This window comes from Diaporthe citri (assembly GCF_014595645.1).
Source record: "Diaporthe citri strain NFHF-8-4 chromosome Unknown scaffold_1, whole genome shotgun sequence".
NCBI lineage: Eukaryota > Fungi > Ascomycota > Sordariomycetes > Diaporthales > Diaporthaceae > Diaporthe > Diaporthe citri.
The window spans coordinates 10,904,579-10,919,801 of NW_025064846.1; the positions used below are offsets into that span (position 1 = coordinate 10,904,579).

Consider the following 15,223-nt stretch of genomic DNA (forward strand, 5'->3'; position numbering starts at 1 on the left):
CGAGTACTGGTCATATCATCATGAAATGTCTCCCCTCAAACCAGCGCCCTCCCTACTCCCAGTCCATGTCGAGAACCTGCCGGACCAGCTTCTGATCCTCACCTCCGGTCTCATCACCCTCGCCGTGACCAGTACCGCCGTTGGTCATCTGTCGGTCCCGGAACTGACTGCTCTGCCGAATGGCCCGCTGCTCTGCCACAAACTGGTCGATGTGCTTCTGTGGGTCCTCCGCCATGTACTTCGTCGCATAGGCGTAAGTGTCGAGGAATCGCTCAGTGCTTATCAGCTCCTTGCTATCTCGTAGCTGGTCGTTAAGTTGACGGCAGCCGTTGGACGCCACCAGCTTGTGCAGGACAGACTGCTTGAACCTCGCATTCGCCTCGGCCGTCCACTTCGTGGCTGCCTGTGATCCCTGGTCGACAATGTACTGTGGGGCAACGATCGAGTAGTCCCGCTGGTAGGCTGGGGTGTTGGGGCTGTCCACCACGAAGTGTTCGCGTGCCTTCCCGTTCTCCGCGTACCAATCGCGGCCATGCTGCTTGTACAGGTAGGCTGTTGCTACCTCTGTGACTGGGCGTATCACCTCCTCCGAAACACACCAGAGGCGCACGTCTACAGCACGGTGACCGTTGGTGCCCTTCGTGATGTCCGTCCAAAGCTCGTTGATCTCCGCCAGTGTAGTCTTGTCGGCTCCCTGGAGCCACTCGCCAACGGCTTGGCGATCGGCCAGGCCGTAGTCGCCCGTCGTGTTTGCGAGACAGAACTCCCTGCCGGTACACGTGATGTAAACTGCCTTCAGGCTTGGGTCGTTGGCTGCAGTGAAGCTAATCATGTTGAGGGCAATGTAGAGAGCCTCGAGCTTCGCGTTGTCTTTGGTCTTCTTGACGCAGGTCACGGTGTTCCAGGGCGACACAGGGTGGAAGAACACGGCAGCTCCTGCTTGTCCGTCGTCATCCTCGTAGACGACACCTTCTATGGAAAGGACAAGCGTGTGAGGATCAGCTTGCAGATTTCCGGTAGAGGGTTCGACACCTTGGAGGTTCAAAACGTTCTTGTCGGGGTTGTACGCCACTCGAACATCCATTGGGACAGATCGGTGCTTGATGCTCTTCTCTGGGTCGAATATGCGAGCGATGGGCTGGCCGTTTGCATCAATTGCCGATGTGTAGCAGTCGAGAGTTTGGACAAAGTCGTTTCTGGCACCGTCTGTCTGGTACAGCTGGGCATACTTTGTATTGCGCCGCTTCAATGGCGAACCATTGTCGTCGATCTTCACTTTCGCAGGGGTGAATGGAGATGACGGCGTAGTGAAAATGGACGCTCTAGAGTCGAAGACAGATCCACAGCTGCCGCTGCTCTGTGAAATCGGAGAAGTCATGGTAGGGGTCTGAGGCTCAACAGTGAAGGCGTCGCACTCCATCGGGGTACCGTCCAACTGAGAGACGCCGTCAACGTTGTTTCTGTTCTTGCCGTAGCCCACGAGGAAGCTGTCGAGGGTGTCTATGTCGTTAAGGGCAGCCCACTCCAGCAGGTTCTCCTTCAGCTCAGGTACGGTCAAATAAGCGTCATCAGCCATGGACTGAAGCTTCTCCTCGGGCCAATTGGCAAACATGTAGTCCCGCATCTCGTCGGTGATGCGAGGGACGAACATGATGACGAGCGGTTTGAGGATGTCGCTGCGTATGGTGGTCGGTCAAACGGGAAATGATGATTTGTAGGCAAAGGAGAGCTTGTAGTCGAAGTCGACAGGCAGCTTATTGGAAGGCCAACAAATCGCCGAACTTGAGTGTAGAATGAACGAGTAGACTTTCTGATCGAAGTCTGGTGGACGGGGCAAACGGGGTTCAGTGGATGAACTCGGCCTGGTTGATGTTGAAGTGCTGCTTCGAGTACAGGCAGCTCAGTGTGATCAGGGGAGTTTGCGTTGACGAGCCAAGGCTTGAAGACGAATTGACCAAGTCACGATTTACAGGCGAAGTGACAAAGTTCAGTCTCGTCAACCTGAAAGTTGGGGTTGGAAAAGCAGGAGGGGCGCTCAGTTTTCTTTGCACTCCAGGTTTTTAATACCTTTGGGAAGTTCATCTGATCTTCCATTGTAAATATTCACAATGGGCACAAGCCGTGTCCTGGCCAACCAGAGGCCAACTAAAGAGCTTGTAGAGTTTCCTGGCCGGCAGCCTTGGTTTTCCACATGCCCTCAGCTGGACTCGAGTACTTTGCCACAAAATGCAAGCAAGACGTCCTCATGACTAACATCGACGCAGGTAACCTGACTTTCGCTTTCATTTTCTTGCGTAGCCCGTTTGCCATTTGAGGCCCCCAAAACCAACCTTCGTCGGCTCGCAAGCTTCGAGATTCCAACGCTCTGCTCAGTAGCTGCCGCGGTAGAAATGAATCGTCAATTTCCCGATAGATCAGGGTCAAGGGCACCTGGCTGCAACGATCTGCTCGGTGGTATTACTCATACCTGCTTGTGTCCCTCCAAACAGCTACAGATGGAGGTCAAATTTAGTCAACCGCAACTGAGAAAGCTAGAGTAAGCCAAATTATAACTTGACAGTGTTAAATCATCTTTTCGCTGTCGAGAACATTTCAAGCTGTTAAGGCGACTAGAGCTCGAGTATCACAAAGCCCGCTATCCCTTGTCTCCAACCAAGGTTCATGGCGGCCGCAAGGTGGCCCGTTGGGCATTCCAAGGGCCCCCTTGCTGGCTCTCAGTTGCGTGCTCATTCTTCAACCCCATTCCACAGGACCGCGCTTGATTGACACGGGTACAAGCGATCTCAAACACTGGAAGCTGAGTTATCTGTCTCGCTTGCGCGAAATATGGTGGAAATTTTGCAATTGTTAGAACCAGGGGCAGAGTCATGTCTGTGAATCCTTCCCTGTCTTGGACTTTTGAAGGTCGTACGCCTCGTCCCGTTCGTGTTACTATCTAAATCTTCCAACGGTTTGTTGACCCACCACATATCAGCGCCGGATCCCTTGGGGAACCTGGCAATCAAAGAGGCAAGACATCAACCACACAAAGTGAAACACCACCACGTTGTCTTGAATTCCAACCAGCAACATGCATTCAACGGTGCGCCCCTGCCCGGCCCGCGATTCAACGGGGCGCCACAGCCGTCCCGCTATATACGAGTCATCCCCAGATGTTTCCTCTGCTGCCCTGTTCTTGACTGTTTTGTACTTGATGCATTATCTCGCGCAAGTTACCGATAGCAAAGTGATGCGTCCCGCCTCTTCCTCTCTGCGTCGGTGCCTACTATCTAAACATGTACGACAGACCAGGCCGCGCTTCACACGAACGAGACGACTTCCCACCCTACATTTCGCGTCAAGATGTTGAGGAGCTGAAGGAGTTGGACGGCTCACAGGAAGAAATACTTTTTCAAGATGGAAAGCCAGTTGCGCATTCTCTGGGCACCAGCAAGACAACCCGGTGGGCTTTAGGCTGTCTCCTGGTCTTTATCCCAGGCTTTCTGCGAAGCAGATTAGTGGTGGGACTTGTTCAGCTACTTGCCCCGAGTTTCTTGCGATCAGGTCCCAGTGAGCCCAAGAAGCTCCATCCGACAGCTTGGTTAGGTGAGCTCGATCTCCTGCGAGGCGGTGCTGGAGGACGGACCGTGTGCTGACAGCATCCCAGACGGCATGCGCGGTATCTCGGCTCTCTGCGTTGTGATATACCACTCGAGTCTCCTCTGGTTCACCTGGGAACTCCACGCGCCTTACATTCCTGGTTCATACGAGATCCTAAAGCTGCCAATCATCCGCCTGTTCATCTCCGGCCCTCCTCACGTCTCCGTCTTCTTCATCGTGTCAGGCTATGCAATCTCATATAAGGCGTTGAAGCAAATTCACCAAGGGCGCTTCGCCGACGTTGGCTCGACGCTTGCCTCGTCCTTCTTTCGCCGCCACCCCAGGTTGTTTATGCCGGCAGCAGTCGTCACCTTCTTCTCAGCCCTGATGACCCAGATGGGCTGGTACGATCTCCAGGGACTACCAGGGGTAGCCATCCCGACGCGGGAGCCACCGCACGCCGGAAGCCTGAGGGACCAGATGGTGCATTTTGCTTTTATCGAAGTCTGGAACACCGACCCGATCGGCCAAGAGCATGCCCGTGGTGGCGTGCCGCGGAATGTCCAGAACCCATACGATGCTAACCTGTGGACGCTGCCAATAGAATTCAATACCTCAATGGTTATCTTCATGTTCCTGGCAGCGTTCAGCCGGGTGCGGAATCGGGTCAGGATGACAGTCGCATTGGCACTAATCATCTACTTCGAGTACTTCTGGAGCTACTGGGCACTGTTCCTGTTTCTATCGGGCATGCTCATCTGCGATCTGCACTTCGAAATCGACGACTATCGCTCCAATTCTGCCAATAGCATGATGTCAGGGGAGGATGCTGCCCTGCCTATATGGGCTCGGGTGCCGCAAGGGATTGTCTCCAGAATATCAAGAAGGATCGCAGGCTCTCGCCTCCTCGGGCGGATCACCGGCATCTCGTTCTTCACCCTTGCGCTCTGGCTGCTCAGCGTACCTGAGGTCACATACATCGACACTCTTTGCACTCACATGGGCGCAGTGGTCTTGGTGCTGGCGGTAGACAATTCGAGCCATCTGCATATCATATTCACCAACCGCATTTCACAGTATTTGGGCAAGATTTCTTACTCTCTATACCTGATACACGGACCTCTTCTGTGGACCTTGGGGTCAACCCTGGGCAGGAGGTGTGTGGCATTCACGGGAGGAGAGACCAACGAGACGTATGTGTTGGGCATTGCAATCGCGGCATTCTTGTGGTGGCCTGTGGCGATCTGGGTTGCAGATCTCACGTACAGGGGCGTTGACATGAAATGTGTACAGCTGGCAAGGTGGGCGTATGAGAAGCTCTTGAGGAAAGAGGAATAAGACCAAATCATTTGTACCGGTGGGCAGTCATATAGAAAGCATAGAATAACTTTTCCGTCATCTATCAGAGTACTAGTATTACTTCAGCACCCCGTGCACCATTTCTCAATGTGGACAGCACACTTCAGTACATCCTGCGACATTTCTTAGTCTTAGTAATTAGACCTTTCTTGGGATTTCTGCACACCATGAACTGGTTGCCCTGTAACCCCCTGTTTTGACCAATCTCACGGCTCATTGCTCTCAGCATACCGTCCCGGTAGAGTTGACCACTCAAAGTGATTAAGCTGGAGATCCCAACACGGAATTTCAACCTATTTAGCATGTTGCACAGCTAATATCACCATCAACAAATTCGCAATTATTCGGACTCCGCGGTCTTCTCTGGACCACAATGAATGATCCCTGCCTGCCGAACAACCAAATATCCAGGGACAAGAGCAACTCCCCAGAGAGCAAAGTTGAGGCCTAATGGCACTGTCAGCTACATGAAAGCCACCTGTCTGGTGGTGGTCAGTCTCTGAAAAGGTTTACCTACCGGTGCTGAGGTTGAACTGATCCCGCTTGCAACACACTGGCCAGCAGCTTCTACCGCCCGTGCAACCGACATATACCGGACAACCTCTTTCGGATCTCTTGCCATCAGGCCTATCAGCCAGAATCCGTAGTTATACGCAAGGCTGAAGTTAATAGACCAGAAAATGTAGAGTGCCCATCCTCTTCCAAATCCGTGATCGTCCCAATCCAACGATGGCTTGTTTTGACTGTAGCCGACTTGCGCAACAGCGCCCCAGGCCTAGGAGCCTCCTATCAAGGACATCACAAAGATGTAGCCGTACCGGGCACATCGATTCGAGCTCAGGCTTGTCCAGTCCAGGAATGCGCAAAAAACAAGAGTCGTGAATACTTGGGCGAGGGCGGATACCAACGATGCCAATGCTCTGGAACGTACAGAAAAGTATAACGATAGGTAAGAACTGTTGTATGGAAGTTGAAATGCAACGTATATGAAATAAGGGAATCTACAGAATGAAATTTAATTTAGTTGGTGGATCATTGAATTGGGTTTGAATCTTGTCAACTCACATCAGCAGGACGTCTTTGCGGTAAAGTGCTTTCAAGAGTGCTCTGAGCTCTTGAACGTCCGAAACTTGGTCGCCAATCTGAACCCGCTTTCATTCCGGCGTCGTACCGAGCGCATATTTGTGAGGGCTGACAATTGGCATGGTAGGAGAGAGAGGAACAGAGAGGATGAAGACTTCGTCGTCAGTGAGTGAAATATCGTAACCGGCAGTATCGATAAATTGCATACCTACTGGTATGTGTCATACTAAGTATAGATGAATGCGTAATAGGAGTCAGCGTACGCCCACCCAGCTTCCACAGTACGCCCACCTAGCTTTCAGCGTTGGCCCACCTAGTACAAGGAAATTAGCTATATGCGCTATAAAATATTAATATTATAAGGTTATTAATAAAGCATAGCTATAGTTATCCTAAAGGGGTTTTATAGCTACTCCTTTATTTATAACTTAAAAGTTACTTTTACCCTTCTGCCCTTTATGCCGTCTTCTGCCCTTTGCAACCTCTTTTGCCCTCTGCGCCCTCTTTTGCCCTCTGCGCCCTCTTTTGCCCTCTGCGCCCTCTTCTGCCCTCTGCGCCCTCTTCTACCCTCTGCGCCCTCTTCTGCCCTCTGCGCCCTCTTCTGCCCTCTGCGCCCTCTTCTGCCCTCTCTGCCCTCTCTGCGCCCTCTTCGCCCTCTGCGCCCTCTGCGCCCTCTGCGCCCTCTGCGCCCTCTGCGCCCTCTGCGCCCTCTGCGCCCTCTGCGCCCTCTGCGCCCTTTGGGGCCCTCTAGGCGCTCTGGGGGCCTCTGAGCGCTCTAGGGGCCTCTGGGCGCTCTGGGGGCTTATATTTTTAAAGTATTGCTTAAATTGGAAAATAGCTACCCTAGCTTTTTATATATAGGGTAAACTTAAAAAAGTACCTAATCTTATTAATATAATACTAAGAAAAGGAAGTATTGGGTGGGCCAACGCTGAAAGCTAGGTGGGCGTACTGTGGAAGCTGGGTGGGCGTACGCTGACTCGCGTAATAGCCTTGGTGTTGGTTGATAGTGGGTGGGGTCGGATCAGGCAAACAGGGAGAGCCCCACGAGTGAACAATATCATGTCATTACTTTTCCCGCCTATGGTACAGATCATTTGGCTCGTCATGTGGTCGCCCCCGCCTGTTTGTCTGCGGCACAGCAGCAAGGCTAGTCGCATTCAGCCAAGGCTATCGTGCAGCAACCGAGTATGCCGCCAAACGTATTATTCTAGACGTAGAGAGTGTGGTTATTAGCCCGCACCCGCTTGGACGTGATCGAGCTCCTTCACTGATCCTTCTCTCGACTCGATCCCAGGTGTGGGCTAAAATATTCGCCAGTTGGTGTCTAAGGCCCAGATACTCCCATTTGATTCCGCCCAGGCTCAAACTTGAAGGCAGTCTCTTGTTGAGAGCGAAGCAGACATCAGCCTGACCCTGCACTCTCATTGGAGCCGTTTATTCCTCCTATTCGCAATGGACCAGTCGAACACCAACGTGACTAATGCAGCCGATATCGGGAAATTCTGCGTAAGAACAAGTTCCTTCTGTCCAGCTTTGTTGAGCCCGAAGCCGTGACTGCGACCTGACTGCCTTTCGCAGTGCCTTGCTTTAGCAGCTGCAGTTGGCCGCCAAAAGGTCGCATCCCCCGGGAGCACAGCGTACGACGCTGCTCTGCATTCGTACTTTCCTACTCAGCAAGCCTCGTTGCAACCATCCTGCATTGTACTGCCCCAATCAGCTGAAGACGTGTCCGCCGCTGTGAAGTCGTTGGTCCAGCTGCAGGAGGATGGCAGGAGCTGCCAATTTGCTGTTCGTTCGGGTGGCCACACGAGCTGGGCCGGCGCCTCTAACATCCAGTCCGGAGTCGTGATCGACCTTGGCGCCGTCAATGCTGTCGAGCTCGCCGAGGATAAGTCTACAGTTTCGGTTGGGGTGGGGGCTGTTTGGGGCGATGTGTACAAGGCTCTCGAACCACACGTATTGAGTGTGAACGGAGGCCGGGCATCGACTGTTGGTGATGACTGAATTGACAACAATAGGAAAAATGGTTTTGGCCGCTGATAATTTCAAAGGTGTTGGTGGCCTGACTCTGGGGAACGGCGTATCATACACCTCACCGCGATACGGCTGGACCTGTGACACAGCCTCGCAGTTCCAGATTGTGCTAGCTGATGCATCTGTCGTTCTGGCAGACGCTACAACCAGACCAGATCTATTTCGTGCCCTCAAGGGCGGAGGCAATAATCTCGGCAGTGCGTTCGAAAGCCTGGTTCCCCCAGCTCAGAGGAGATAGGAAGTTAATTCGAGGTCATAGTTGTCACCAGGATCACCTTTGAGACTTTCCAAACAGGCCCAATCTGGTCTGGAGCCGTCTATTCTCTCGATTCTGCTGCAGCAGAAGCAACCATAGAGAATTTTGTCGAGTTTAACTCAGCTACGTCATATGATGAGTATGCCTCAGTCATGACCTCCTTCGTCTATAACCAAGCACGCGGCCTACCCGTGATTGCAAATCTGCTTCAGTATACGAAGGAGGTATCAGGTACCCCAGCGGCATTCGAAAGATTCATGAAAGCGCCCAGTATTTACAACACAACATCAGTTGCAAGTATTCAGGCCACAACGGAAGCAACTGCGGCCTTGAATCCTGGAGGTGTCAGGCAAGTCCTTGGGTGCACCTATTGGTTTACTTTTTATTTTCATTTCTTTTTGTTTCTTTTTCATTGCCTATCAACAATCTAACAAGCAACAGATCCCTCACATATGCAGTAACTCTGTCGTCCACCAACGAAGTCATTCGAGCGGCATGTGACAAATGGCGTGCGCATTACCCATCGATCAAGGACGTGACCAGCATCATCCTCCCGCTCGTGCTTGAGCCGCTCCCGCCCATCATGTACCAACGTCACGCCGCCACGAACATCCTGGGCCTGGGCGAGCGGACAGAGGCACTCGTGATCGCCAAACTGTCGGTTTCCTGGGCGAATGCGAGTGATGATGCTCTTGTGAACAGCACCGCGCGTGCTCTTGTGGACGATATCATCGCTGAGGCTAGGAGTTTGGGAGGCCATGACCCGTACATCTTTGCCAATTATGCGAACAAGGACCAGGCTCAGGATGTCATTGGGAGCCACGGTTCGGAGAGCGTGGCTTTTCTCAGGAAGGTCAGAGAGGAGGTTGACCCCAAAGGCGTGTTCACCCGTATGGTTGCAGGGGGTTATAAGATACCAGACCAATAGGTATACACGAAGTCTGAGATAAGCTCTAGGTGTGAAAAGCTTGAGAGTGTGCTAGAAAATCAGTGTTTGCCCGGCATGGCATCAAGAGGATGATATCTTAATTGTAATTACTATATGAATGACGTGAATATTGCTGGCTGCAAAGCTAAACGTGTTGACAGGAGCTTGAAACTCTCTCTCTCTCTGACCTGTGGCCTGGTCTGGCTTGGCAAGGAACAGAGATCCCTTGACAGTGGATGAAGACTTCGTCGTCGGTGAGTGGTATGTCATAACCAGTAGTACGGATAAATTGCATACCTGGGTGCCTATATGTCATACCTAAAAAATTCAATGTCTCAGCTTTTGCTAGCGTGTGGCAATTGGAAATCCAGAAGCTTTGCTTTTGATTACTTGGCACGCAAAGCTGGTGTGAAATCTCAAACCTGGGCGATGATGCCATGTGAATTAGCATCGAGAACTGTGGCATCAGGCCCAGGCTTCGTTGCATGGTGTCTCCAATCTGGCAATGCCACAGACATCTTATCAACTGGGATCGATCCGTCATGTAACATGTAACGAAACGGAGGGAACAATGGGATCACACATGACGCCTCAAGTGCCCGTTGAGGAATAGCTGAAGGCTAGCGTGCCCATCCATTGCTTCTGATCCTGTGCTGATCTTGTTAGGGATTCGCCAGTGTGAGGATGGCCCCGAGGCTTGAGCTAGGTTACACGAACAGCACCGACACTGTCGCCAGCCACAATTGGAAATATAGTGACCGGCTTTTACGTCAAGATATTGTAATGATCCACTCCTACACATGTTCGATTCCACATCAAAGATGCACCGTCGAGGTGGGAGGACTCCGAGTCGTCACCAAGCCTGCTTTGTTGGCGTCGGCGATTCAGCTGGCGTCTGAGATTGTACAAAGTAATACACGATGCCCGAATATTGTTGGTTGCAAAGCCATATGCGTTGACAGCAGCGCGAAACTCTCTTTCTCTCTCAACTGTGGCCTGGTCTGCCTTGGCAGCAACTAGGCAGTTGTGTTTCTCCAGCCCCGATACCGTGCAGGCCTCTGACGAAAAGCGACGCCAATAGGCACGGCCTGCAGTATTACTCCAAGGGCCAAGGTCTCAAGCCCGATTCCGTGAGTGGCTACACATGCTTGAGTCCCAAATGACCTGTGGCATCCCAACTGTGCATTCCTTCCAAATCCTGAGGCCACTCAGTCCTGGGCGCTCCATCAAAGCAACCTCGCGATGGGCCGTAACTGGCTGGGGCCGGGTCCTCTTGATTGCACTCACGTCGCATCCAATGCACCTAGCCACTTACCCTGCAGATTACCTGCATTTAGGACCAAGCAGCTTTCTCTGTCTGCTCATTCTCGCCTCCGCCCCCGTGTTGGCGTGTGGTCCCCCTTTCCCCAAAATCTTTCTGACTTGTGAAACAAACTTTTTGTGAGCTGAATCAGGGTCGGTCCTGTTGATTGGCCTGATGGGTTGATACATTCTCTTAGCTAAAAGCTACCTTGGGTATTTTTGGCCCCCTCTCCGTCCTCTGGTCCATTTCCAAACTGCCTAATAATTGGTGTGACTCATCAGTCACAAAAATAACAGACGAATCCGCCCTCTTCTGAAATCCGGACTAACGCAGTCTCGGTCAGAATGTCTCAAGTCGCATCCGTCCGCCTTGGATCTATTACATTTGTTTGCTGGCCAGCCTGCATGTATGCACATTCGTGCTTGCACAATGTGGCTGGATTGGCCCTCTTTTCTGCCCCCCCCCCCCCGATTCACATGAAGAGGTAGCTGACCTCGTCCCATTCTGTGCCGTCCGTTGCTGGGTAGAATGCAGATCCTCGGATGGCTTGCATGAGGCTTCCATCTGCCTCCTCGACCCGCCCGGACTCCCGCTCGACGCAGGATAAGCAGTACCGCGCCAGTCGCATAAGCACTTGCCCCTTCGTAGAAACCGACCCCTCGTAGCAGGTCAAGGCTCGTAGGCGCGTCTCTGCCGTGCCTATTTCGCCCAGGTGGTAAGCAAAAGCGGCTGCCTCGAACTCGCCGGTGTCAGGACCGCTGTCGTAATCGTTGCAACTTGGTGGGGTGGGTGGCATTTCGGTCCCTGGGGAGGGCAAATCGACATCGGGGCTGAGGCCGTCGGAACTTTCGGTCTTCGGGGCGGGGACGCTCTCGTCTGACGAAGGTGGACACTCTGTGGGATCTCTGTCTTCCTTGGTCCCGATAAAGCGTCGTGTGTATGTCTGTAGTCTCAAGTGTTCCAAAGCGTTCCCAATCACTGCAGCGTGATGCGACGAGGCTTTGGTGTCTGGAAAAGCCTGAATAATGGTCTGGTGGACGCCCTGGGCGAATTGAGTGAATTCTGGACGATGCGAAAATGTTGACACAAAGTTGGCGAGGAACAGCCCTCGCATAAAATGGTGCCCGTTTGGTGCTACAACGGGCTCAAGCATCGCTAGAAGTGAGTTGTCGCGCCTGAAACGCCTTAAAACCGAATCGGAGAGGGCATTTGTTCGCAGCCACTCGCACCTCAATGCCAGTTTGTGATGCGCGCGGGCGTAACATTCCCAGATCATTTCGACATGAGGATCTTCATAGTGGCAGGTTTCAAACGGCTCGAATTGCCCTGCGTCACTGGGACTAAAAGGCAATAAAGAGTCGGACAAGTGCGTATGAAATGTCTCGGGTCCAAAATTGCTGAAGGCGTGATCGAGAGCGGCGCTGTCGACACGCAGGCCGTTTGAGTCGAGGCTGTCCAGCAGGTCCAGCTCGTCTTTGGCACCAAGGGGCTCCGGGGAGGGAGTGCGGCATTCCACCCTTGACGGCTGATTGCAAGCGGGCGCTGCTGGCTCCGCTCGGCCAAGCTTCGGCGATTTCTCTTCCGCGGCACCCTTGGGAACTCTGTTCTTGCTGCGGCGGATCGTCTTCTGCACACGGTCGAAGTCGAGCTTCTGGCCTGCCCGCACAAACGTCGACGTCTTGCCGATTGAGTCCCTCGACGCCTTCATCTGAATGAGCCTGGCTGCATCTCTGGTGGAGAGATTCTTCCAAAGCCCCCATTGCTTGAAACGGTTCTTGTACTGCTTGGGCCTTGAAGCGCGCAGGAACACAATTGAGTCAGTGAGTTGTCGCGGTTGACGGAGCTGATGACCAGCTGACGGCGACGAGGGCCTTGTGTGTGTGTGTGTGTGTGATGGCACTGATGGATCGCGAGGTCAATGCAACTTACGAGGCACGAAAGCTGTAGAGCGTCTCGAGGATCTCGGACACTTCCGACAGAGTCTTGTTCTCATCAATGTACAATTGTCGAATTGTCAGCCGCACGGCCTCCCACTCGTCGGCAGAAGGCTTATAGTAAGTGTCCTTCCTAGAAACAGAGTGCATGTGGGCGGCCTGAGGTGCTCCCACCGGCGACGAAGCCGTTGTGGTGGCCATGAGGATGGCGGATGACAATTAGTGTGGGGTGTTGGGATGATGTTGCTGTCGTATGAGATGATCATGGATTCCAAAGTTGAAAGTGGAAGGTGAAAGAATGGGAAGCGAGCCGGGAAATTTGGGCAAGGGTGGGAAATGGGACTGCATGGCATAGGAGCCCCTCCGCCGAGGGCGCCACACAACCGGCGGCTGTCTGGAGCCAACCGTGCTTGCTCGCTGCCTCTGGCCTCGACTCCTGGCTGGGTGCTTAGTCCCGGGCTCAAACCAAGCCTACCTAACAGCCCGTGTTACAATTCACTAAACCAAATGTCACACCTTCAGCTGCCTGTCTTGCATGTGCTGCTCAACCTTCTCGGCAGAAGAGCCTAGTTACTGTAAGTACACCGTCGCTGTTCCTTGGGCAAAGCAGACTGCCTTTCGGCAACAGGCAAGACTCGAAGCTACTGTCACTATGCCCACCGGCCATTTATCGTACGACAGCTTCTATTGGACAAGGGTAATAAGCACTATTTGTTGTGGAACTCCGACTAGAAACGGCTACTCCTGAATACGCAGCGAGGCCGCGGGGAGGATGGAGTCAGATGCGGAGCGGAATGAATGGGACATGCGAGGAAGGATTGCCACTCTGACTGTCCAGCGGAACGTGGGTGAGCGAGCGAGGGCGGGCAAAAGTCATCTTTGATTGAAAGTGCGACATGCTGATGGAGTAACCTTGGTTAGGCGCACACACGCTGGGTTTTAGATTCGACCAGATAAGCAAAGCCTCCGCAAAAGCCTCTGCAGAGCGGAGACCAATCTGGGCGGCCGGTTGCTTCGACTAAGGACGGGACCGATTGCCTTGCTAAGCACACAAGAGCCGGAGATTCCTGCTGGTGCTACAGTACGATACGTGGGCCGTATTCAACCTTGTTTGCGCAACACGTGTTTCATCTCGCATCAACGGCCGGCCATGGGGGGGGGGGGAACAGGGAGGCCATTGGACCTCCCCCTTTTTGATACTCTTCAATGTGTCGCCGTCATGCGCTCCGGATCAAGGCCTTTCCCACTTGCCATGTTAAGTTTCACGACACATAACGTGATGCCGACTCATTAATCGTATCCAGTCCGACTAGTGTTGCTGATCGACTCAAGTCAGGCCACTCGGAAAAACCGGGTTGCACATAACTTGACGAGAACTCTTTCTCAGCCGGACACAGCGAGGGCAGCCGCAGATTACAAACAACATACATAATGTAAGTGAGGAGTTCTGATACACAAATATTTTGCAGGAAAGTGTGTTGTTCATCTTGTCGCGTGTGGGAAACCTTCATTGTTGCCGCTACCTATGTATTGGCCAGCCAAGGTCGGCGTTTGGCACGGGCTACCCACGGCACTCGGCTCGTGATGGGTGAATTGCCCGGGACATGCCCAGTTGACGCAATCGAAATCTGACCAACCGAATGTGCCACGTTACCAGAGCTCCTCCAAGCCTGACGATTTATCGATCGCTAGTCCAGATCTAGATCCCAAGATTACACGCTAGGTTCGAAGGAAGATACTGCGGATACCCATTCAGACACACAAAGACCTTGGCAGGATTACCAGACTACAAATCCATCCTGGATGTAGTTGTCACGGCTTCCCTGATAAGATGCCTTGTTAACCGATGTATTCGCTTTCACACATGCGTGTCAATTTCGGAAATGCGATGACTGTAAAACTCCCCCGCCATCTCCCCAATGATCTCGCTGTAGGGACCACAAACTTAGTCCTGATGGCACTTGTGACACTTTCTACACATTGCCGTGCCGACTGCGAACATGTAAACTTATCGCGGTTTGCCTGCTATCTGGGTACTTACTCAGGCAGGTGATACGTAAAGGCTAAGCGACGCAAAGTGCAGCGTCTGTGGTGGGGGAATTCTGGAGAAAATCCTATACTTGCGCATGTCTTGACAGCAATCAATTGAGCCAAATTTTGCATGGGCCCGATCAAGGTTGGCTATGTTCAATGCTGTTTCCACCCAGATACTTGCAACCACTCCCTCGGAAGAGAAAGAGCATGTTGCAAAATACGAAATACAAGAAGGGGCGGATTAGAGCATGAGCGTGACCTACTCAAGCAGCTTGTGAGGGCTTGAACTAAGTAATTACAGCCAGCGCAGGCTCAAATTCTCTTCGAGGGCAAACATCAATCGACCGATCCCCTCAATTCGAGACTGTGTATCTGGAAAGACTGTCCGAATTCCATAATTGTATCATGAACCATGGATTCTAATCCGTATCTGGCACAAACTTCATCAGCCTATCTAGACATATTCCTAGTTCACCGGCAGGCCGTCCATACTTTCTCCGAGTTTAGTTAGGTAGCGATCCTCTTGAAAGCATCAATGGCCAAGTAAAGACTCTGCAATGCAATCCAGACACGCATCAAATGTCTTTTGTACAGCACAAAAAGACTTACGAATTGATGCCATCGAGGTCTTGTCATCGTGCGAGGACTCCCAGGCTCAATATCGCCGTGATCGCGCTACACCAGGCCATACCTACATCTCTCACAACATC

At 52.5% G+C, this 15,223-nt stretch overlaps 4 protein-coding genes across 4 annotated transcripts; 2 read left to right on the forward strand and 2 right to left on the reverse strand.

The window, feature by feature from the left end:
- Nucleotides 1-52: 52 nt before the first annotated feature.
- INS49_002840 (uncharacterized protein) lies at nt 53-1,651 on the reverse strand (the record flags this gene model as incomplete). Its single annotated transcript, XM_043163641.1, has 1 exon — nt 53-1,651. One exon carries the CDS (start codon nt 1,649-1,651, stop codon nt 53-55), a length of 1,599 nt encoding a protein of 532 aa, XP_043032147.1.
- Nucleotides 1,652-3,651: 2,000 nt separating this feature from the next.
- INS49_002841 (uncharacterized protein) lies at nt 3,652-4,917 on the forward strand (the record flags this gene model as incomplete). The annotated part of the gene is made up of 1 exon (XM_043163642.1): nt 3,652-4,917. The coding sequence occupies one exon, from the start codon at nt 3,652-3,654 to the stop codon at nt 4,915-4,917; it is 1,266 nt and encodes a 421-aa protein (XP_043032148.1).
- Nucleotides 4,918-7,476: 2,559 nt separating this feature from the next.
- Nucleotides 7,477-9,242, forward strand: INS49_002842 (uncharacterized protein; the record flags this gene model as incomplete). Its single annotated transcript, XM_043163643.1, has 4 exons — nt 7,477-7,530; nt 7,603-7,987; nt 8,043-8,075; nt 8,773-9,242. 4 exons carry the CDS (start codon nt 7,477-7,479, stop codon nt 9,240-9,242), a joined length of 942 nt encoding a protein of 313 aa, XP_043032149.1.
- A 1,775-nt stretch (nt 9,243-11,017) lies between these two features.
- On the reverse strand, nt 11,018-12,680 carry INS49_002843 (uncharacterized protein; the record flags this gene model as incomplete). The annotated part of the gene is made up of 2 exons (XM_043163644.1): nt 11,018-12,335; nt 12,475-12,680. 2 exons carry the CDS (start codon nt 12,678-12,680, stop codon nt 11,018-11,020), a joined length of 1,524 nt encoding a protein of 507 aa, XP_043032150.1.
- Nucleotides 12,681-15,223: the final 2,543 nt, after the last annotated feature.